The sequence below is a fragment of the Pseudorca crassidens genome, chromosome 3 (genome assembly GCF_039906515.1).
Source record: "Pseudorca crassidens isolate mPseCra1 chromosome 3, mPseCra1.hap1, whole genome shotgun sequence".
In the NCBI taxonomy this organism is placed as follows: domain Eukaryota; kingdom Metazoa; phylum Chordata; class Mammalia; order Artiodactyla; family Delphinidae; genus Pseudorca; species Pseudorca crassidens.
Genome location: NC_090298.1, coordinates 91,789,291 through 91,812,568, shown reverse-complemented (window position 1 = coordinate 91,812,568; position 23,278 = coordinate 91,789,291). Strand labels below are relative to the sequence as shown.

The 23,278-nt window shown below is 38.6% G+C and overlaps 1 protein-coding gene across 1 annotated transcript in view; it reads left to right on the top strand.

The window, feature by feature from the left end:
• The first annotated feature begins 1,212 nt into the window (after window positions 1-1,212).
• Window positions 1,213-23,278, top strand: part of DCP2 (decapping mRNA 2) — a 50,580-nt gene continuing 28,514 nt past the window's right edge. The window contains exons 1-4 of the mRNA XM_067731419.1: window positions 1,213-1,447; window positions 13,411-13,562; window positions 19,404-19,531; window positions 19,947-20,045. Coding sequence (XP_067587520.1) covers window positions 1,395-1,447; window positions 13,411-13,562; window positions 19,404-19,531; window positions 19,947-20,045 — 432 coding nt within the window. The 5' untranslated portion in view covers window positions 1,213-1,394. The remainder of the gene's footprint in view (window positions 1,448-13,410; window positions 13,563-19,403; window positions 19,532-19,946; window positions 20,046-23,278) is intronic.

Here is a 23,278-nt window from a genome sequence, read left to right as displayed (position 1 = left end):
AAGAGCCATTTGAAGAACGAAAGAAAATTCTAGAAAAGTAAAAACTATAGATGGCTGGAAAATAAACTTGAGGAATCTTCCGATAAAAAGCAAAAAGAACAAAGATGGAAAATAGAGTAAAATAGATGGTAACAGGGCTCCTATACCAAGTTTGGGCTTGAACATACATCAGAAGCTGATGTAGGTGGGCTATCAGAAGCTGAAAAGATAGTAACCTGTTCATATCTGGACAAAACAAAACCTGGGCAGGTGTACAGTCTAAGAATGGAGGTGGAGGAGGTACTGGTTAGGCAGCTCTTAGACTATGGAGAATAATGCGAACCTGATGTAAAGGCAGTGGGCATTTTAACAGAAATTAAAAGATGGGAGATTAAATGGCAGAACAGACTAAACTCAAGACTGAGCAGGTGTGTGTGGGCCTGTGGGTCTGATACAAAAGGAGCAAGTTGATAAATGGACGCATCCAGAGTGTCTCCAAGGATCCCAAATGGATTGGACTCCAATAAGCAAGATGTGGAATGAATGAGGACTAGCCAGTTGGAGTGGTGTGAGCGTGCAGCAGATGGAATGCAGATTCCAGAGTTCAGGTTCAATCAATTCATATTTTCTGAGATCTTACAGGGTGTCAAATACTGGGGTAAAGTCCCTTGTCTTCACAGTCAGGGTTGGGTGCCCGCAGAGTGAACGAGGCGAGCCACCACAAAAATGACAACTCTCTTGGGGGTTTGTAGCGAAAGGAGACACAGCCCTTGGCCTGGAGTTGCTGGGGGCGGCGGTGAATGTGTGCGCGGGATATCTGGTGACAGAAACCACGCATGCACACTCGTGCTGAAAGCGCCCACAGGCTCTGCAGCGCAGAGGTCGGAGCGCCTGCTCGGTCACGGAGCGGCGGTGCAGACCACGTCGAAGTCCTTGATATTGGTCTTGGGATCTAGTGGGAAGACCTGAGCCCTCCAGACTTCCTACTAGTGCGAAGGAGGCATAGTGCGCATGCGTCTATCTACCTCAAGGCCCAGTCCAAGGCGGCGGGAAGTTGGTTTTCTGAGTAGCAACTGAATAGCTTGAAGACGGATTGGAGCCGACGGACCAATAAACAAACGTCTCATTGGCTTAGCTTGCTCAGGCTGCCGGTTCTCCAGCTTCCCATTGGCCCTTTCAAGCAGAGCAGGGGCGTGGCTCCAGGAGCTCCGCCCCCGCTCCGCGGCCCAGCCTCGGGGTCCCAGGCTGAGGGAGCCGGGCGGAAGTGAGCGGGTCCCGCCCCTTCCCCCTCTCGTTTTCGTCGGAGCCGCCGCCGCCGCCGTTTCCGTTACCGCCGCTGCCTGCTCTCCGTGCCGTACCCTCGGTCCCCGGCCGCGCGGAGCCGGGATGCACTGCTCCTGCTGTGGGTCCTCATCATGGAGACTAAACGGGTGGAGATTCCCTGCAGCGTCCTGGACGATCTCTGCAGGTACTGGGGCGCCCCGCGCTGCTCCGGCCCCTTGTCGTCCCCTACTCTTTCTCTAAGTTTCGGCGACCCCGGACGCCTCCGCGTCTCCTCCTCCGGCTCACATCCTTGTCCGGGCTTTCCGGTCCCGCCGCTGCTCCCTTTCCCCCTCGACCCTTATCTCGGACGACACCACCCCTCTTCTTCCGCCGCAGCTTCCCTGTTTCTCACGCCCCCCTCCATTCCTCCTCGCGCAGCGCTGGAATTTCCTCATTTTCTTAGTTCCCCAACTACTTTGATTTCCCCGCAAGCGAAGCCGCTTCGCCAAAGCCTGGATCTTTGGCATTTTGGGGGCAGCCCCTCCCCCCTCCCATTGCTTTTTCTGGCTCTCTGGCTTTCACAGACCGTTTTACCCCCTCCTCCCTCCATCTCATTTCCCCAATTCTGTTGAAAGACCCCAAGGTTTTTAAGTCTTAGAATCCCAGGTTCTCGGACAATCCCAGGTTCTCGGAAAATTGCAGGGAGCAATTTTCAAATTTACCATTCCCCCGGAGTATTCTTATGGGTCCGTGGCGTTCTCTGTAAATTGCTGTAAAGAATTATTCTTTTGTTTATCCTCAAACTTATCATTGGAAGTGGGAAAATAAGTCTGGAGTTCCTTCCCCCCACCCCCTCCAATCTCTTAATTATCCTTCTTAAAGGAAATTCTCAACCGCTGGGTTTTAACTCATGGAGTACTTTTACAAGAGAAATTTTCTGAGTTCTTCTCTCTTGTTGGCTATGATTTCAAATAGCCAAGCAAGTGTAAAATGGCCTTAAAATTTTACTTCAAGAAACGGAACTCATTTTGGTGCAGTAATACCCTGAGTTGTCGTCGGTGTAAGTGGGTTGTGAAGTAATTTTAATTACAAATGAGTGAAAGCTCTGATTAAAACAAACACATTTCACGTATTTATGTCTAAAAGTCTGACTTTTAGTAGTTGTGTCGCATTCACGCCTCTTTTAATGGTAAAGGAAGAACTAATACTTGTGGGGTTATTACTGAGTGCCAGGCAGGCACTGGCTACTCTCTTCACATGTATCATTTAATCCTCGAAACCACCCTATTTGGTAGGTGCAGTTTTTTCCATTTTCATCTGACAGACTCAGGTTGTAATTTACACAAGGTCACATTCATCTTAATTTAGAAAATCAAGATTTAAGATCTGGGCCTTTTTAATGTCTGCTTTTTTTCCTACGCAGGTGGATGAAATAGAAAGTCAAGTCTAATGTTATATCCTCACACAAAAAAAGTACATGTAGATAAGTAGATAGACTAATTCTGCAACCACTGAGAATTAACGTCACTGTATTTCTTTAGTGATGGTATGATTATAACTTTTGGAATATGATAGACTCGAATGAACCACTTAAAAGGCCCTCATTTTCTATGATCATTTTTCTTAAAGAGGTTTGATGTCTGTCTTAGGTAAATGAGTGGAAGAACATATACCAGATGTGGGATTATGATTTTTATTTTCTTATTCATGTTTCCAAGATTTTTTAGAGGATGTACATTTTATCGTTAGAAAAATTAAATATGAGTAATATTTGGAAAGGTGAGCAATAGTTTATGTATGAATTAATAGGGATAAGGTGATTTAGAAAAGATGGGTAATCTTATACTTTTTCAGGCATCTAAACTAATTGTCCCATTAGTATTGGGTTTATTTTGTATATTATGGAGGATTACATTATTTAAAGAAGTCAGATCACCATTATGAAGGTGGTTGATTTTATGTGTGTAATCGTACTTAAAAATAATGGTGTTGTGTTTTGTAGACTTCATGTTAAACATCTGTTGTGTTAAATAAAGATTCTTACTTGTTTTTCTAGTTAGTGTATTTAAACTATTTTATACAAATTTTTTGGAATAGAGAAAAATTTCTTTTTTTCCTTTAAGAAAATTTTTTGTAATTACTGTGTTTTGGCTCTGTAAGAATGATGTTTTTAAAAATTAGGGCTAGCTACTTGTTAAACTAACAGTGAAACTGTTACCAAACCAAACTTGGGTCTGCTCCCCTGAGGTGCAGAAAAGCCTATACTGCCACTGTTTGTGGTTGAAGGGAAGTACTGCATTTATTGCTGGGCCATGCAAGGAAGAATGGACAGTTCATGCTCAAAAGACAAACTCCCCAATGGCTTTCAGGGAAGGGTTTTTAAAGGCAAGATGAGGGAAAGGGTCCAGGGTGAGTAATCAGCTCGTGGACATCCTTCTGATAGGTTGGTGGTGAGGTAACAGGGTGGCATTTTAGGAATCTCAAATTATCAACCTGGTTTCAAGGGTCTGAGGTCTGCTTGCTGGTGGTCAGCATATGCAGTTGACTTCTTCCAGCTGCTGGGGGTTTTAGTTTCTGCAAAACAATTGTGGGATATGGCTCAGGATATTATCTATAGGCCTTGAGGAGGAACTAAAGGTCCTTGACTTTGTTTTATGGCTAAGCCATTATTACTTTGTCATGCTAGACTGCTTTCCTTTGTTTCTGCATTTTCTTGCTTTTCTGAACCAAATTTAGTCTAGGAGGCTAAAACTTTGCTCTGAATAAGAGGTGACTGATAGGGGGTGGGAATGTCTTTTCCCAGGAAGGCTCCTGCTCCGTTTTAAAACCAAATAACCATTTCTTAAAACTTGAGGTTTTAAAAGTAATACCATTTTCAAGTTAATATTTATAATATCTTTGTTGATTAATTTAAAGATTAAAAAAAATTTTATGTATGTATGTATGGCTGTGCTGGGTCTTTGTTTCTGCGCCCAGGCTTTCTCTAGTTGCGGTGAGCGGGGGCTACTCTTCATTGCAGTGTGCAGGCTTCTCTTGTTGCGGAGCATGGGCTTCAGTAGTTGTGGCTCGCGGGCTCTAGAGCACAGGCTCAGTAGTTGCGGTGCGTGGGCTTAGTTGCTCCGTGGCATGTGTGATCTTCCTGGATCAGGGCTTGAACCCGTGTCCCCTGTATTGGCAGATGGGTTCTTAACCACTGCGCCACCGGGGAAGTCCTATACTTCTTTTCTAAGTACCTGCTGATTTATAAGTTTGGTCTTGACTCTTGTTTTTACTCCCTTTATATTTTCTCCAGTTTTACTTATGATCAGTACCTGTAAGGGTTTTTTTGCTTTGTGTTATTTTGATTTTTGATAAATTACATAGTCCTGCTAATCTTGTCTATGTTAGTTATTGACCATATATTAATATGTTTTGGAGGAATGTAAAATTTGAGAGTGATTTTTATGTGAAACATTAGAGCAAGAGACTTAAATTTTCAAGATGTGACTTTATAACCATGAGACAGCTTATAACCTAAGACATGAAATGTTATTTTTCAGGTGGTTAAATATGGGACATTTCATTTACAGGAATACTGTGCAGCCATTAGAAATTCCTCAGGCAGTTAGCAAACAGTAAACTGAAGGAAAATGTTTGTGTCTTGAAAATGTACACAATATACTACTGAGGGTAATAACTAGTCATTTTATGCCCTTTGTTAAAACAAATTTTAAAATGTTTTGTATATGTATGTTTGTGTGCGTGCACAGGAGAAGTCTGAAAGTAATATATACACCAAACTGATAAAACTGGTGACTTCTGGGTGAAATGGAACTGGAGGAGAGGAAAGGAAGACTCTGGTCTAAAATGCTTTAGTGAACCAAAACTACTTTATAATAAAACATGTATGTGTATGTAAAAAAGTAAATCAGCACCATTTTATGGTGATATTTGCCTTTGGTGCGCCATGATTTTTGACATTAAAAGTAAAATACATAGTTTTCCAGTACCATTTAAATAATCTTATTAAAGATTTGGAAAGCATGTTTTTAAAGTAAAAACTGAAAACTGCAGTTTGGTAAGTTATTTCTCTTAAAGAAGTGTTTGGAGTTTTTTATAAGCCCCGTTAGAATTAAATTGTAAAGCCACTCCAGTGTTAAAAGGAGAAAGGTATTTTCTAGCAACTAATGTTGCTGCTATTTTGGTGATTGTATAGGTTAATTAAATAATTTGTGTTTATCTTCAGCTTGCTATCTTAGTGTTCAGTTCACTGGAAACATTTTTGTATTAATTGTAGTCCTTGTGCTAATGCTTTGTCTATCTGTGGGAACATTGGAAAGGTGACATTTTTGTTAGGTGGAGAAACTTTTCCCATAACAAAATATTGTGGAAAGCATTTTATTTTAGCTATTAAAATATACATATGTATGTATATACAAACACTTTTAAATCTTTAAAACAGATCAAAAACATTCACAGAATGAAAGCATTGAAGTTTAATTTTCCTGTATCAAAATTTCCTATTTCTTACAAAGTTTCTTAAAGAAGTTAGCCTTTCAGTATTAAAAAATGTACTCATCTGTAAGGTTTAAAAAAAAATCAAGCAGTACAGATGAATTTATAAAATGAAAAGCAACAGTCTCTTGCCCTACCCCTTTTATCCCAGTTCTGCTCTCCAGACTTTTACCTGTTTTGTGTTCAGTTCTTCTGGTGGATATTTCAATATTTTAAAGTATACTTGCACCAGTTGCTATCAACTTTAGATATTAGATTGAGGATTTAGTGTATCTTGGTAGATTATTAAGTGATGGTTTAGTTTACACTTACTGTTGCCCTTGTCCTACTTCCAATACAGTTATATCACTATTTTAAATCGTTCCATCGGTTACCTTCGTGACTTTAATATACTTAAAGTTGTATTTCTGTTTTACGGACTTCAGTGTCTCTTGAGTCTGTATTTGATAAGGTGAGGCACTTAGTGTCCCATCATTTCTTCGTTTCTTACCCATGCCCTCAGTTTCTATCCAGGTGAACTTAAAATAGAAATTAAGATTGATAGTATTTACGTTACATTTTGTAACCTTATGAAATCTTATACATTTTGCTGCTGGTTGATTGCAAAAGCTGAATAATAATAATGGCATTTGTTATACAGTATTACTTTGTAAATATTTTTCACAGTAGAGACAAGTATACAATGGTTAGGATTTTGTTTGTTTTCCATCTGGCCATAGTCAAGATCCCTTTTGTAAGAATCTTGAAAGAGAATGAATGTCCTAATGAATTCTCTTTTCTTACATTCTACAAATTGCTCAAAATAATAGTTTAATTTTTTCTTTTGGAGAAGGAAGCATATGCTTTGTTCATTATTCCCTGATTCCTTCTAGCTATTCTTGAAATAATTTTTTCCCCTTTTGTTCTAATTTTGGCTTTTTTGCTTCATGTTTGGACTGTGATTCTCTTGTATATTTACCCTTCTCCCCCAACATGCCCAAAGTTTCTTGCTGCCGTCCACCATCACCCCCCATCTGCTCCTTTATTTTTTATTTATTTTTTTAAAGATTGTTTTTTTATTTTTTAAAGTTTTTAATTTATTTTTTTATTTTTGGCTGTGTTGGGTCTTTGTTGCTGTGTGCGCGCTCTAGTTGCGGCGAGCGGGGCTACTGTTTGTTGTGGTGCGCGGTCTTCTCATTGCGGTGGATTTTCTTGTTGCAGAGCATGGGCTCTAGGTGCGCAGGCTCAGTAGTTGTGGCTCACGGGCTCTAGAGTGCAGGCTCAGTAGTTGTGGCACACGGGTTTAGTTGCTCTGTGGCATGTGGGATATTCCCTGGACCAGGGCTCGAACCCGTGTCCCCTGCATTGGCAGGTGGATTCTTAACCACTGCACCACCAGGGAAGTCCCTGCTCCTTTATTATATCCTTGGTCTTACCCTCAATCATACTAGTATCTACTGTTCTACAGAATTCTCTTTTCCTGGAGAATGCCGTCTTGGAGATCTCCACTCTCTTAGTCTAATCTGGACTGGTTGCTTCTTAGTCTTGCCAAACAACTGGCACACGAGAATTCCCTTTCCCAGCTCTCCCAGGTTGTATTTCTTCTTTCTTGAATCCTGTTTTATGCTTTCTTGGCTTTCATTCTTGTTTTGCTGGTGTACATTCTAAAGTAATTTCCTTTGAGGGGGTCATTAGAGAGTAAACTTTCTGAGTCCGTATATGACTGAAATGTCTCTTTTTCTTCTCACACTTATGTTTCCAGGTGGTCCAGGGTCCACACTTTCAGTACCAAGGTTCCAGGAGATATCCTCAACACTGTCTTTTCTTCACAACCAGTTTTTTAATGTGTTTAATTTTTTCTTTGTCATTTAGATTTTCCTTAGACATTGGGTGATTTTTGGTTGCTGTTTCATATTTAAGATGAGGCTGTAGAGGGACTTACTTGTTGATAGGCTTCTTTATGAGAGTAGATAGGGAGCTGACTTTTATTCTGGGAGACCCTTGAATACCAATGTGTAGGAGTTTTGCTTTGGGGTGCCAACACTCAAACCTGTCTGCTAAAGTTAGAAAAGGGCCTTGGCTGTTGTTCCTCTTTCCCCCAGCTTTTGTAGGAGAAACTCCTGACTGTCAGAGGAATGAAAGAAGAGTGGATGTTCTCCTATTACATAAATAGACCTCTCTGTTACCCTTTTCTACAAGTTTTATTTCTTATTCTCATCTTCCAGCTTAGCTTTCTTCATTTGGGGCTTTTCTGGATTGGGATGAGAATGGGATTGGATTTCTCTGTCTTAGGCATTTTCTTACCCCATTTTAGATTGTGGTTAGTATCCTCTAGAAATTTGTTGAAATGCAAATTTAAAAAAATATTTATTTATTTATTTAATTTATTTTTGGCTGGGTTGGGTGTTAGTTGCTGCACATGGGCTTTCTCTAGTTGCGGCCAGTGGGGGCTACTCTTCGTTGCAGTGCGCGGGCTTCTCATTTCAGTGGCTTCTCTTGTTGTGGAGCACAGGCTCTAGGCACGTGGGCTTCAGTAGTTGTGTCACTCAGGCTCAGTAGTTGTGGCTCATGGGCTCTAGAGCGCAGGCTCAGTAGTTGTGGCTCATGGGCTCTAGAGCGCAGGCTCAGTAGTTGTAGTGCATGGGCTTAGTTGCTCCACGGCATGTGGGATCTTCCTGGACCAGGGCTCGAACCCGTGTCCCCTGCATTGGCAGGTGGATTCTTAACCACTGCACCACCAGGGAAGTCTGAAATGCAAATTTCTAGTTAAAGATAGTAGACTGAACACAAACATCTACTCCACAAAAAGAGTAAAGTTTGACAATTTTAAATGCATAACCCACAAGGAAAGGAAGATTGGGTGAAGAGATGAGCAACAAAACTTGGAAACCGTACAGCAGAAGGGAAAGTGGCATATGACTTCGCAGACCTGATAGAGTGAAAGACTACTGTAGTAGTCAGCCTACTTCAGAATTAGAGAATGTTGAAAAGTGGCAGAAGTGAGTTTATGCATCCTGTATACATATTGAAAACCATCCTTCTTCCCCTGCTCAGCTCCCAGAATGTGGCAGCCTGGGCTTTATCCTCCAGATAGGAGATTGGAAGGTTCTTGTCTAGATGATCAGACTAGCCCACGAGGAAACACCTAAAGATACTGACATTGGAGGTTCCTTGATTAAATGGCTCAGCCTGATCACCTTAAGTGGTGCCTCATAGTTTGACAACCTTCCTAATTAGCTTTGTGGTCTATCACATTAAATACGAACATCTGAAATAGGCCTCTTAACACAAAAAGTAGAGCATAAAACTAACAACAACAAAAAAGCAACTGAAAAGAATCAAACTATGTAGATAGAAGAAAACTTTAAAACAAAAAACCCCCTCAAAACTACATTGATCTCCTTAGATAGGTTTTTACAGTCATGGAATAACAGAATTATCTGTGAAAGCATAGTTTAAACAAAAATAGCCTTTGGAATTTTAAATATGAGAGTAGAAACAAAAACCTCAATAGATGGCTTGCAAGAGACTGTTTCCCGAAAGTAAGGGGGCTTGAGAAATTAGAGATAGGAAATATCAGAGAAAAGTGAAGAATCAAAGGATCAGTCCATGAGGTCCTTTAGTACTGAAGGAGATGAGTTTCTAAATAGGTAAAGTCCATTGAATGGGTGAATCAGTGGATGAATAATAGACAACTGGGAAATTTCAGAACATTGAGGATAGAAGGAAGAACCTGGAAGCTTCCAGTCTGAAAAAACAGGTTGGGCAAAGGAATCTGAGTGGCTTCAGTCTTCACATCAAAATTATAGGCTGGCAGGAGTGGGCACTGTCTTCAGGATTCTGAAGGAAAATGATTTCCAACCTGGAATTCTTTACCTAGCCAAAGTGTCAAGAGTGAGGATAAAAATATTCTTAAATTCACCATGTCTTAATATTAATCTCCCCTGCATCCTTTTTCCAGAAGGCATGGGAGGATGTACTTCGTAAAAATAGGAAGTACATTAATTAGGAGGAAGACAGGATATAAGAAATAGATCTAAATACAGGATGGGGCTTCCCTGGTGGCACAGTGGTTAAGAATCCACCTGCCAATGCAGGGGACACAGGATCGAGCCCTGGTCCGGGGAAGAACTCACATGCCGTGGAGCAACTAAGCCCGTGTGCCACAACTACTGAGTCAGCGTGCCACAACTACTGAAGCCTGCGCACCTAGAGCCCGTGCTCTGCACGCAAGAGAAGCCACCGCAATGAGAAGACAGCACACCGCAACAAAGAGTAGCCCCTGCTTGCTGCAACTAGAGAAAGCCTGCGCACAGCAACGAAGACCCAGTGTAGCCAAAAATAAATAAATAAAATAAATTTATAAAAAAAAAATACAGGATGGAGGCGTTGGGAACTATAGGATGCTAGTGAAAGGATAGCATAGAATGACAGATGTGTGTTATGTGAAGTGACAACCACTCCAGACTGGAACAGATCAGAAGGCTCAGGGATAGTCTTCAAGATGAAATGGATGTGTCTGAATTAACATCTTGAGAAAAAAAATTTAGGAAACTAGTGGAAGATTGAGTTAGTGACAAGTATAGAGAAAACAAAGCAAAGACAATAAGACATTTATTAATTAGTGGGAGAACAAAAGGTTGTGCTTTAAAGGGAAAACAATCGTAGCTTGTCACATGGCTTAGTCTTGAATTAAGTTTGCAGAGTCATAGTAATGTAAAGACTGAATTTTTCTTTTTCTTTTTCTTTTTTTTGCGGTACGCGGGCCTCTCACTGTTGTGGCCTCTCCCGTTGCGGAGCACGGGCTCCGGACGCGCAGGCTCAGCAGCCATGGCTCACGGGCCCAGCCGCTCCGCGGCATGTGGGATCCTCCCGGACCGGGGCACGAACCCGTGTCCCCTGCATCGGCAGGCGGATTCTCAACCACTGCGCCACCAGGGAAGCTCAAGACTGAATTTTTGACCTAACCCGGCGGTTATCAACTGCGAGTGATTTTGCTCCCCTCAGGGAACTTTGGCAGTGGCTGGAGATCTTTTTGGTTGTCACAGCTTTACTGGAGAGTGCTATTGACATCTAATAAGCAGAGGCTACGGATGGTGCTAAACACCTACAGCACACAGGACAGCTCCTCTCAACATACAATTATCAGTTCCAGGTGTCAGTAGTGCTGTAGTTAACACACTAACCAAACTAAGATATCATTTTGTTCGGAAGATGTAGAGATGAGAATGGTGTGTAGAATGAGAGTGGGAGGACTGGAGTTAATTCTTCAACTTCCATAATGGAAATCAATAGAAAATGTCCCAAACTGAGAAAATAAGATATAGCAGACAGGTGTTTTTTTTGAGACTTGGTGTAAGTTAAATAAAATCAGATAAAAGAAGGCTAGTTTTTGCAGTGCTTTTTGTCTTTGTGTATCATCTACTGGCTAGTCTGAGACTTGGGCAGTGGTCTGTCTCATACGTCGTTCAGCTCACAAAGTGTGTGGTATGCTGTTTGTATTCTAATCCAAGTTTGTGCAGTTTGGGGTTGAGCCTCAGAGTTCATAAACAATTTCGTGGGACCATTTTCCTGAGCTGCTCCTTTTCTGCTATCCCCCTGGTACTTCTTGGCTCCCCTTTTTGAGGAAATTGAATATTGAAAAATGGCAAAAATGGAAAGATGCTCTACCACACATTTCATGTGACTCTGCTCATGCCTGGGACCAAGCAGCTGGAGGTTAGAAGTAAAATAAGCAATGGATGTTGGCCCTAATCTCTTGGGACCTCCCACCTCTTGCTATCGGAGAGGAAGGTTCCCGTCCATCAAAGTTTTAGTCTCTGTGGATCCCTGTTACAGCCACTGTTGCTGCCAAGTCTAACCAGTGTGGCATTGGTTGGGCTCTGGGGCATGAGAGAATGGAGAAAAGAGAGGAGAAATTTCCTCTACTGTCTCTGAGTGTTAACAGATTCCTTTCTTGATCCTTGAGGGCTTTTGGAGGTCACTTCTAACCCCCAATCCAGCTAGGGGATATTGGAGGGTGAAAAATGGTAAATTTGAATATTTGTCATCTTCCCCAATCTTTCTGCTGCTGTTTACTTTACATAGTCCTCAAACAGCTGCTCCATGTATTTTGTCCAGGTTTTATACGTTTTATGGGAGGGACAGAGTGGAGTGTGCTTACTCCATCTTACCTTTCAAAGATAAATTGTAACTATCAGTATGTCACTGTAAGTATATGAGACAATTTGCTAGACTATGGGAATAAAAGTATACAAAGATCTCAGTGAAGTAATTTGGAAGAGTTTATAGACAGTAATAGTAAAAATTAGATAATTACTATAATGGAGGAGTTGAAAGAGTTTATAAATCTGTTCAGAGGAGTCTGATATACCTATATAGGAGATACAGTGTTAAGTCATGAGGGGTGAGTTATAAGTTTGCTAGATGGACAAGAGAAGGGAATAGATATAGTATGTGGATGGCAATTTAGGACATTACTAAGAATTAGGTATCACTGGGTATAAAGAACCTTACAGAGTGATAGAGGCTGTGCAGGTGAGCAGGCACTGGATCTTGAATGCCGTATGGAAGAGCTCAGATTTTTATATCTTACATTATGCCATTAATGTTGCATGTTACATGTCTTGGTTTTAGTGTAGATGCAGTTTTAAGCTCCTTTCCCCATTGTTTTTCTATATTGAATTGTAGATTATTGTACATACATTTGTCTTAACATTTACTTATTCAATCCCCTATTGGAATGCTACATTATTTTTATAATTTAAAAGCATTTTTTTTTGAGGTTTGATTTGAAACTTGAAAACAACAAAGAACATTTAGCACCACAGCTAGTGAATAGTGTAAGTGATCAGACTGGGTGATGCTATTTTTAATTTTAGAAAATGACTCTAAAAACCAGTGGATTTCTTTTATGTAGTTCAGTCTATCTCTAAAGGTCGCTAGAAAAGAAGATTACAAAAATGCTAAGCGTGGAAGAAGCTTTAATGGTGGTTGCTTAATGAGTCCTGTAGATCACATAAATTTTGACTTGTTGCATAAAAAAGGGGTTAATTATCTTAATCATATATATACATATGTGTATTTAATATAGTGCACACTTATACTACGTATTAAAATAAATGTCCCTTCCTCCCTCTGAATGTACTTGGAAAAGACAATTTAGGTTTTTTTAAAAGTGAGTGTATTTGAAAGTTATTTTGAACTCAGGTTCTTCAGATGAGCTTTTTGGGAAATCTGGTCTATTAATGATTTCTTTAATTTTTTTGTAATACTTTAAATATGAAGATTAAGCAGCTAACATCTTTTCTATTTGAGTATATGAATATATTTGCATATATTCTTTGAAAATGTTACCAGGCATGGGAGGGAATCCTAGTGAAGTTTGTTTTCTTGCTCACCTTTAATTTATTGTTAGAGAGCTCTTAAGTTTATCTCTGTACTTGTGAACAGAGGGTAGATGGCCTCTTAAAAAAATTCTATTATGAATGAGATATATGTGATATCTCTTATTTATTATTTTTTTTAAAGACTCATCTTCCCTGCAGTAATTTCCTGCCAGTTTTGCTTCCTTGATCAGTACTGCTCTGGGTCCCTTTTCTATGTTGGTGGGTCAGGAGTGAAGCAATTAAAAAGGTTAAAATAAATTGTTATGGTTTGTAAATGTAATTTTTGTATGTTTTTTGTTTTTGACAGCCGATTTATTTTGCATATTCCCAGCGAGGAAAGAGACAATGCTATCCGAGTGTGTTTTCAGATTGAACTTGCCCATTGGTTTTACTTGGATTTCTACATGCAGAACACACCAGGATTACCTCAGTGTGGGATAAGAGACTTTGCTAAAGCTGATATCCTTTTTATTACTATAATGAATGTCTTTCATTCTTATTAATAAGGTATTTTAGCACAAATTTTCTTTTGCTTGTCGTTGAGATTTATAACCTTTTAGATAAAACATACTTGATTTCTAAAAATTGTCAAAAATGTAAAACATATATATATGGTTTGTGCCTGATTATGGTAGGCACAGTTTGATAGTACAGTTGTACCTTGGTTTATGGGGATGGTTCCAGGACCACTCCCCTTCCCGCAGGATACGAAAATCCATGGATGCTCAAGTTCCTTAGACTGTAAAATGGCAAAGTATGGTCAGCCCTCGGTATCTGCGGGTCCTACATCTGGATACTGGGGGGCCAACTGTATTCTTATTTTTATGTGGAGGACCCCCTAAAATGTGCAGTGATCATTAGAATTAAATTTGATTTTCTTTTTTTTCCATATGTAGCTAGCCTATTTCTAGAACTGATCTGTTTTTTACATTTCTCTTGCTTTTGCACTTAACTGGATGATCTTTATTCAGATTACTACCTTTCTGGGATAGAAATTCTTAAATAATTATTGAGTACTTGCTGTTTTCAAAGCAGTTTTTGGGTCTGTGGCAAATTCAAAGAAGTCCTTGCCTTTAGAGAAGCTTTTGTTCCTCCCTATTTACAAATAAAATAGAAACTTTTCATCATTTATTAATTATAAGATTGACATGAATATTTAAGATTATAAAAGAAGCTATGTCACAAGGCAAAAAAAATTGATGAATTGCTAATGTTTCTTATACTAAGTGTTTTTAGAATTTGGCAAAAGGTGGAAAGATTTTAGGCAAAGCTATATTTTTAAGGGAATATAGAATTTTCTAAACAGGCTGGAGTGGGGAATATGTTGCAGGTAAAGAAAAGGGACTGAGCAAAATTGGAGAGTTGGAAAGGATAAGAGATATTTTGGGAAGTAAATTATTTTGCATTGAGTTTCTTACAGGGATACAAGAGGGGGTATGGATGGAAGTTGTATAGGGGGAATTTGTGGGGTTTTAAATCCTGAGCCAAACTGCTTTGATTTTTATTCTCTAGGTCATTGTTTTTAACCATAAATCATGTGCTCAGATGCAATTGTACCCGCAAGTTCACTGTACTATGCTAGTTGGAGTAGAGTTGGAGTAGGGATAGGTGACCTAAAATAACCCTCATACTCAGCTCCCTATGCTTTTTCTTGAGCTGTATGAAATAAGGAACCCCTTAGGGCTCTGTAGAAAATGGATGAAACTCTGTTTATTCTGCATTACTGTTAACCATTGAAAGTTTTTGAGCAAGGCTAAGTTAAGAATATTACTCAGACCATTTGAAAATGGTATTCAAAAAAACTTATTTGGCAGGACAGGTTGAACCACAAGGACTGTTAAATACTTGAGATATGGAGCAGTAAGGTCCTGAACCATAGTAGAGGGACTACAAAGAAAAGACAGAAGAGACAAATTTCAGTGGCAGAAATGCTCAAGCTGTTTGACAGATTAAATATGGAGAAGTAAATGAAAAAATCAAAGGGGAATAGAAGTACCACTGAGCACTGTCTTTGTTAAAGTCTCGGTAGCAGGTTTTATGAAGAAAACATAGAAGACTTTGCTTTTAAGGAGCTATAAACATGATTAAAACAGGAAAGTTGTCTTCTGCGGTTTTGGTCTGTTTTCATAGACTTAGGGTTCTACCAGAGCAACTATACATACTTCGGGGTTCTGGGTAAGATTTTGTGTGTGTATGCACATGAGTTTTAAAAACTTTCCTTGTTATTAAAAAAAAAAAAAGCCTCTGTTCTAGTTAAGTTTCTTTTAATTCATTTATATGGAGGAAAAAACTTTTATTGCTAGTGTGGTAGACTTCATTCAATAATTGAGTGCTTCCTCTGTGCCAGGCGTTGTGCAGTGAACAAGGTAGATTTGGTTGCTGTCTTCAAGAAGATTACAGACAGAAAGGGACATGATTACATTGCAGTCTGTTAGGTTTTGATAAGGTAGCATAGGGTTCAGTAGGAATAGCGAAGAGACTAATCCAACCCAGATTTGGAATTAGATAAAAGTTTTCTTTGGAGGAAGGGTCTTGTAGGCCATGTTTGTTTGGACTTTATCCATAAGAGTAATAAAAGAATATAGGAGATTTAAAAAAAAAAAACTTTACTTTTGGGAAAAAATTTTAACTTACAGTAATTTTAACTTAAGTATATTACAATCAACTGCCATTATACCCTTTTTATGTATTCACCCATTGTTAGCTTTTTGCCATATTTGCTTTATTTCTCTAGGGGTGTTTTGAAAGAAGCTCTGAAATAGTGTAGGCAGTGAATTGGAGGAACATGAGGTTGGAAACCTAGTTAAGATGCTATTTCATTAATTTATGATTGAGAAATGGAAACCTGTGATAGAAGTGAATAGAAAAGATTAAATTTCAGTGGTATTTAGGAGTAAAATTTGTCTTAACTTGGATGTTTGAGGAAAGGTGGAAGAAGGAATCGAGGATGGTATCCAGGTTTCTGATTTGAACAATTGAGTGGATGGGTGTGCCATTCCATTTGTAGAAAAATAATGGAGGAGAAATTTTGTGGGGAATGATGGGCTCAGTTATGGACATGTTGGTTTGTGGTACCTGTGGGATATTGAAGTGGTGAGACTATGTAGAATAAAAGTTAATAGTATGAGCTCTGGAGCCAGATTACTTGGGTTGCCATCCCACCTTTGCCATTTACCAGCTGTGCAACCTTGGGCAAATAGTGGGGCTTTTCTGTGCCTCTGTTTTCTCTTTTGTTAATTTTGCATGGTCTTGTGATTTTTCTTCAGTAAGCACTCAGCAGTGGGTACAGAATGGCTGTCCTGGACTTGACACTGGGTTGAGGTTTTACTAGGGAGCTGTATTCAGAATAGTGGGGCAAAGAAATTTTGGATCTTGCTAAGACATTGATTAAAGTGATGGACCATATTGTTTAGGGAAGGAATTAAAAGCAGGAGGGTGCTAATATGGAGAAAGGAAGACAGTCAAAAATAGATGTAGAATAACAGTATATTGTGAGTAATTAGAAGACTGCCGTAGAAAATTGTGGTCACAATGTTTTATTCTAATCAAAGTACTGTAATAGTTCTATTGATGGCAAGGTCCAGAATGTTCCTGTGGGAATTGGTCCCAGAAGTGGGCATGGATGTAAAGTACAAGGAATACAAGGAACTGAACCTGGAGCGTGAGATGAGTTGTTCTTGGGGAGATCGATATCGTCTATGATAATGGAAGGATGGAGATTATCATCTAAATGATTGTCTATCGTTAGAGCAGATTTTTCATGTTTTTGCAAAAATGTTAGAATAAAAAGAGTATATAAAAAAATCACTGAATTGTTAAAAAAGAAAGAGGATATATGTAATACAAGTAGATATATGTGCTTAAAATTTCTTACATTCTTCATGTAATCAATGTGATCTTCTTTCTCTTAGAACTATTGTGTAGGGCCCAGTAACCCAGATTCAAGACGCAAAATAGTAGCCAAGTAGTGCTTTTAGTAAAAATTAGAAAGATAATTAACATTACTCAGAGCATGTCATAGGGTTTTTTAAATTAAATACATTGTCTCATTAAATAAAAATGGTATTCAAAAACTTTCCACTCCCTTGTTTGAATTACTTTATGTACTCCTGAATATGGAAGAGGATTGAAGAGTTGTCATTGGGGAAATTGATGTCATTTTGGATTGGGTTCTGTTATTTGCTAATTGTGTGGACTTGAGCAAGTACTTTTCAACATTAATTCCAAGTGTATCTTGAACTGTAGTTGGTTGGTTTATCAACTCACTCATTTTATGGTGATTTGGGGATAGGAAAAAAAGTAGGTAAATGAAGAGTATAGATAATTTCCAAGGTTATGTCAGTTGATTTAATTTCTTTTGCTAAACCTTTGTTTTTGTTATTCTTTTTAAAGAAGTTGTTTAATGGGTAGAAAAATGAGATAACACTTCATTAGAGAGACGTTGATGCACCTTGAAGTTATGAGGAACATTGTAGGGAGAAGGAAGAGAAAGAAAAAAAACTAGATAAGTGTCTTCCTCTTTGAATTATTGGAAGTTACCTATATTCCTGGGGTATATCCATATGTTTTTTTCACTATGGTTAAATTTTTAATGGAAAAAATATCCATTTATTTTAAATTTATAACTAGATTCAAAAAAATCTGTGATGACTTTAAAACACATAAGGGATTTTACTGAACATCTCAAGCCAGACTTTTATTGAGAAATAGCTTCCAGAATTCTAGCAAGCTCTTGTAGAACCATAGGGCTTCATGGAATAGTTAGTATTATATCCATAATTTATTCTTTTTTCCCCCCTCCCTAAATAAAGGCAAGGAGTGTTTATATTGAGATTAATCTACTGCCTGTCTTTTAATTACAGTGTTGTTATAGATGGTTGACTTTTTTGAGCTCTTTGAGAACCTTAGTTCTTACTGCAACTATAAAACCAAAGCAAAATTTTAAACACAAAGCTGTAAAACTCATAAAATTTGTTTTCATAAAGTGAATTTAATGTGATGTTTTTGTTTAAACCAAACTACTAGTCACAATGTGAATATAATGCTGTCTTTAAGGGTGTTTTGATGTGCCTGTACTACAAGTTTTCCCAGAACCTTTCTTTATGTGTTATGACACCTTCCTTTCTGTGTTACAATGGAATATCATTTGACCCTAATACACTATTTGCGTATTACTTTTTTTCTGTTTTTAGTAGCCCACAGCAGTTAAAGTACTAGTGCCAATATGGTCTCTAAAATCAAGTAGTGTAGTACTTGATGGATGAGATCATCCAAATGATTGAAAGTATGCTCATATTACATGCCTTTACATTAACATAAAAATGAAAAGACAGAATATGTAAGTTTTCATAGAGGACTTGAAGACCCTTGAGAATGTCCTCCATTTGAGAAACGCTATCATAAATTATAATTTTCCCCACAGTTTTCATAATAAACAGTGCTGTAGTGATGAGGCATTTGGTAGCATGGAGTATTGGAAGCCTGAGCATATACTTTACAGGTTTAGGTTTTATTTACTTTAAAAAAAAACTTACTTTACTCAGCCCAGTTTTGGGGAGGCATACCCAGTTTCTTTTGAAACAGGCCATACTTTCCTTAAAACCCATATTTACCTTTCTCTATAATCCTTAATAAATCTTCATCTTAAAAATGTTTTAAATTATGGAAGCAATATATGTACATGGTAAAGAAATTCGGCAGTGTAATATGTCATCCCTAGTTCTGCTTCCCAGAGTTAGCCACTTCCACTTACTCTTTTTATTTATTTATTTATTTTTTTGGCCTTGAGGCTTGTGGGATCTTAGTTCCCGACCAGGGGTTGATCCTCTGCTCCCTGCACAGGAAGTGCGGAGTCCTAACCACTGGACCACCAGGGAATTCCCACTTTCACTTATTCTGATGGTTCCTAGCTCTTACCAGTATATGTGTACTGTGCTTATATTTCTTGATGTCAGTTTCAGTATCTGTTGACTCTTAATATGATGAATTCGACCCACTTAACAAGAATTATTCGAAGTGTTCACATGGTCCTGAATTTATTTGTGTTAACTTAGGGAGCTAGAGTATTTGAGTATTCACAATTTACTTGATTTGTGTCTAGGCTAAATGCAGAAGTTAGCAATGGCTTGTTCAAGAGAAAACAAATGTGAAAAGACAAAAGCAAGAAGGATAAACTTAAGTGAGGTGAAGATACGAGTAATTTCATGTAAAATACACAGTTGATTTAAATAGATCTCTTTATGTGTATAAGTGCTTAAGCTGTATTAAGGGAGAAAGTAGCTTCCTTAACACAATGTATACTCTTCAGTCATTGTCCATTTTTGCTGCCTCAAGGTGAAGATGTGGAAAAAATTTTGGATGAATGGAAAGAATATAAAATGGGAGTGCCAACATATGGTGCAATTATTCTTGATGAGACACTTGAAAATGTGAGTGAGAGTAATAAAAGATTTTTAGTGAAATGGTGATCAGCTGTTTTCATCCTAATATGTTGTTTTTATAATGTTCTGAACTGAGGTTTGAAAAGTATACTTAGATTTTTAGTGATAAAAGGCCAGATTTTGTATATTTCATCTGCATTCTGGGTCTTAATAATTTATACTTGTTGCAGCATGACTTATTGCAAAGGAATCATTTGATTTTTGAAGAAATACTTTAAAATGGACAGAATACCTTTCTTTACAGGAAAAGTAATAGTATATTTAGCTTCCTGAAAGATAGTCAACCAAATAAAATTATTGGTGATAACAGTTACCTGAAGTAAGGAGAAAAGCACTTTTGGCTTTTAGAAAGGAACATGGGAAAGGAGGGCAAGTTTTATTTTTACCTCTGATTGTTTTGTAGGTATTACTGGTTCAGGGGTACCTAGCAAAATCAGGCTGGGGATTTCCAAAAGGAAAAGTAAATAAAGAAGAAGCTCCTCATGATTGTGCTGCTAGAGAGGTGAGTTATTGCAGTTTGAAACAGTAACATTTGGTGGTTATGCTTTGAGTGTGTTTTTTTAGCCATGGAGACTAACTTGTTTGGATCATTTAATCCTCTTTCCAGAACTTGACTGCATGAAGTAACATCTTTTATAATGTAACTGTTGATTCATTTGTCCACATCTATCATTTATTCTTCTCTCATTTGTTTCCATTTTCTTTCATTGTTCATTTTTTATTCTATTATTTAACTTTTTTTTTAGATATCTTCTCCACCTTTCCTTTTAGAATTGGATTTGTTATTGGTTAAATATTTTGGCTATTATAACCTTTGTTTTATGTTTATATTCTTGGCTTCCAGACAAATGCATAATTTGGGCTTTTCTAAGAAATTTATGTTTGTTGCTCAAAACCCACTCTAGCTTCCTCCCACTGCCTGTAGGATCAAGTTTAATTAAGTATTGAAACTCCCTCCCCTACCCCCAACACAAAACTTAGCCATTCCTAAATTTATTTTTCTTTATTCTTAGTCAAAAGAATGAATTCTTTGGTCTCTGAATTTGATTGATTTGTTTCAGCCTCTAGGCTTTTGCATATGTGATTTCCCTACCTGGAAAGTTCTGTCTTCTTCCTGCCTATTCAAATCTTATCTAGGTATCTTTCTAGACCCAGCTCAAATTACTCTTTTTCCCTAAAGGACTGCCACCAACTAGCTCTATATACAGGGCCTGAGTTTCTTTATTTGTAAAATAAGGAAGTTCATTCTTCTTTAAATTGTTTTTTTTTAAAAAAATTAATTTATTTATTTGGTTGTGCCGGGTCTTAGTTGTGGCCGGCAGGCTCCTTAGTTGTGGCTTGCCAGCTCCTTAGTTGTGTCACTTGGGCTCCTTGGTTGTGGCATGCGAACTCTCAGTTGCGGCATGCATGTGGGATCTAGTTCCCTGACCAGGGATAGAACCCAGGCCCCCTGCATGGAGAGCACGGAGTCTTAACCGCTGCGCCACCAGGGAAGTCCCTAAATTCTGTTTATTTTAAAATGTAACCAGTCAGCTGTAGCCCACAGTAATCTGAACTTTAATAGCAATTGCTGTCTTTATCGTTCGCTTGGCCTTAACTGTATAGTACCTTGTGATATATTGTATACTGTATTCTTATTTATTAGTTCCTAATCATTTATAACATTACACCTTGTCCTTGACATTTGAGAAGTTGAGCTATGAGGAAGTATGATAAAATGGAAAGAGAACTGGCCTAGAAGTTGAAAGGTTTTTGTTCTAGTATAGTTTTAGTATATGTTGTTCAATAGCCTAGAGACTTTGGGCAAGTCTCTGTAAGACATAAAATGTTTTTAAATTATTTTTTTGCCTGCGTTGGGTCTTAGTTGCGGCACGCAGGATCTTCATTGAGGCATGTGTGATCTTTTTTTTTGTTGTGTGCTGGCTTCTCTCTAGTTATGGCGTGCAGGTTTTCTCTTCTCTAGTTGTGGTGTGTGGGCTTCAGGGCGTGTGGGCTCTCTAGTTGAGGTGCCTGGGCTCAGTGGTTGTGGCACGCAGGCTTAGTTTCCCTGCGGCATGTGGGATCTTAGTTCCCCAACCAGGGATTGAACCCGTGTACCCTGCATTGGAAGGCGTATTCTTTACCACTGCAGCACCAGGGAAGTCCCAGATATAGCTAGAAACAAGATCTTCATAACTAGAAGTGATATCTTTAGAATCTAAGCTGGTGGTGATTGAATTTTGAGATGGCAGTATGTATTTTGTGACATATTTTATTTGGGTCTCTTGCCTTATTTATTTTTTGACTCATTGTTTTCCTGTGGCAGTGTTCACTGCCTCATTTAAGTTTGGGTATAATTATTAGTGAGGGATAATAGTTAAAATTCTTATAAACCACTAGTGGTTATTTGCTGTAGAAAAACTATTAGTAGTTATTTTCTTTGGAGTAAGATTTGTTGTTGTTGTTTTTTGTGTTTTTTTGTGGTACGCGGGTCTCTCACTGTTGTGGCCTCTCCCGTTGTGGAGCACAGGCTCCGGACACGCAGGCTCAGTGGCCATGGCTCATGGGCCCAGCTGCTTCGCGGCATGTGGGATCCTCCCAGACCGGGGTACGAACCTGCGTCCCCTGCATCGGCAGGCGGACTCTCAACCACTGCGCCACCAGGGAAGCCCTGGAGTAAGATTTTAAAAATGATTGAAAATGCTGCATTTTAAATTGAGTATGGAACAACTTATCTAAGCAAGTATTTGCAACAGCGTATAGACAAAGCTTTTTCTGTACAAGTAGGTGAAGGTTTATGCCCACCCTTTAAAATCGAAAGCTATTTAGGAAGCAGGTGAGAAATTGCCACATCCTCTAAGAGCTTTTCCTTTCTTTTCTGTATATGGCAGGAGATGTACAGTACTTGTAAAGTCTTCCCTTTTTATACCTTCAATTTTTGTAGTCATCTTGCTTATAAGGAAGGACAAAATGGGAACCATAGCATCCTACTTAGAGGAATTGATCTGTAGATCTTAAACATGGAGTTAGACTAGTCCTACAGTAGTGAGATAGTTGTCCAAGTCCAGAAAAGATAATAACTGGAATAACAGAAATTTAGGCTAAATTGTGTGAAATGAGCTGTCTCTGGAATTGGATCTTCTTGGAGGAATCAAATACCTAACCTTGGAAAAACTGAAGAATGACCCTAGACCCAGGAGTGCTGGAAACCTCCCTCTGATGAGTTTTATGCACTGTATTATAAAGAGTCAGGATGATGCAGAAATAGGATATTCAGGGTAAAAAAGTAAGTTAACCTGTGAACTGAGACAGTTTTCACTTTGGTTTATCTTGTTTGTTCTCTGCTCTGGGATACTAAGATAAAAAGTTGTCCTATCTATGTGATGCTGATTTCAGTAATGACTGTGCATCATTGTAATTTGTAAGAAAGTAAATAAAATTTATTCTTGGGGCGATGGGAAGTGGGAGAATGGAGTGTGGATTGTAGGATCTAAAGAGAATCCTGTGGGGAAAGATACAACCATTATGGGAAATTGTTATCTCCATTTTACAGGTGGGGGTAACTGAAACAGCAGTTTAGTAACATGCTCACGGTCTTACAGTAAGCAGCAAAACAGAGATATTTAGGTATTTGGGTTCTGGAGTTGATGTTCTTGACTGCTATATAGGCAGTTAAGGAATATTTATAAATGGGTGAGAATTTCTAAACAGATGAAAACAGAAGGAATTTGTGATTTTTAAGTACATCTATCTATT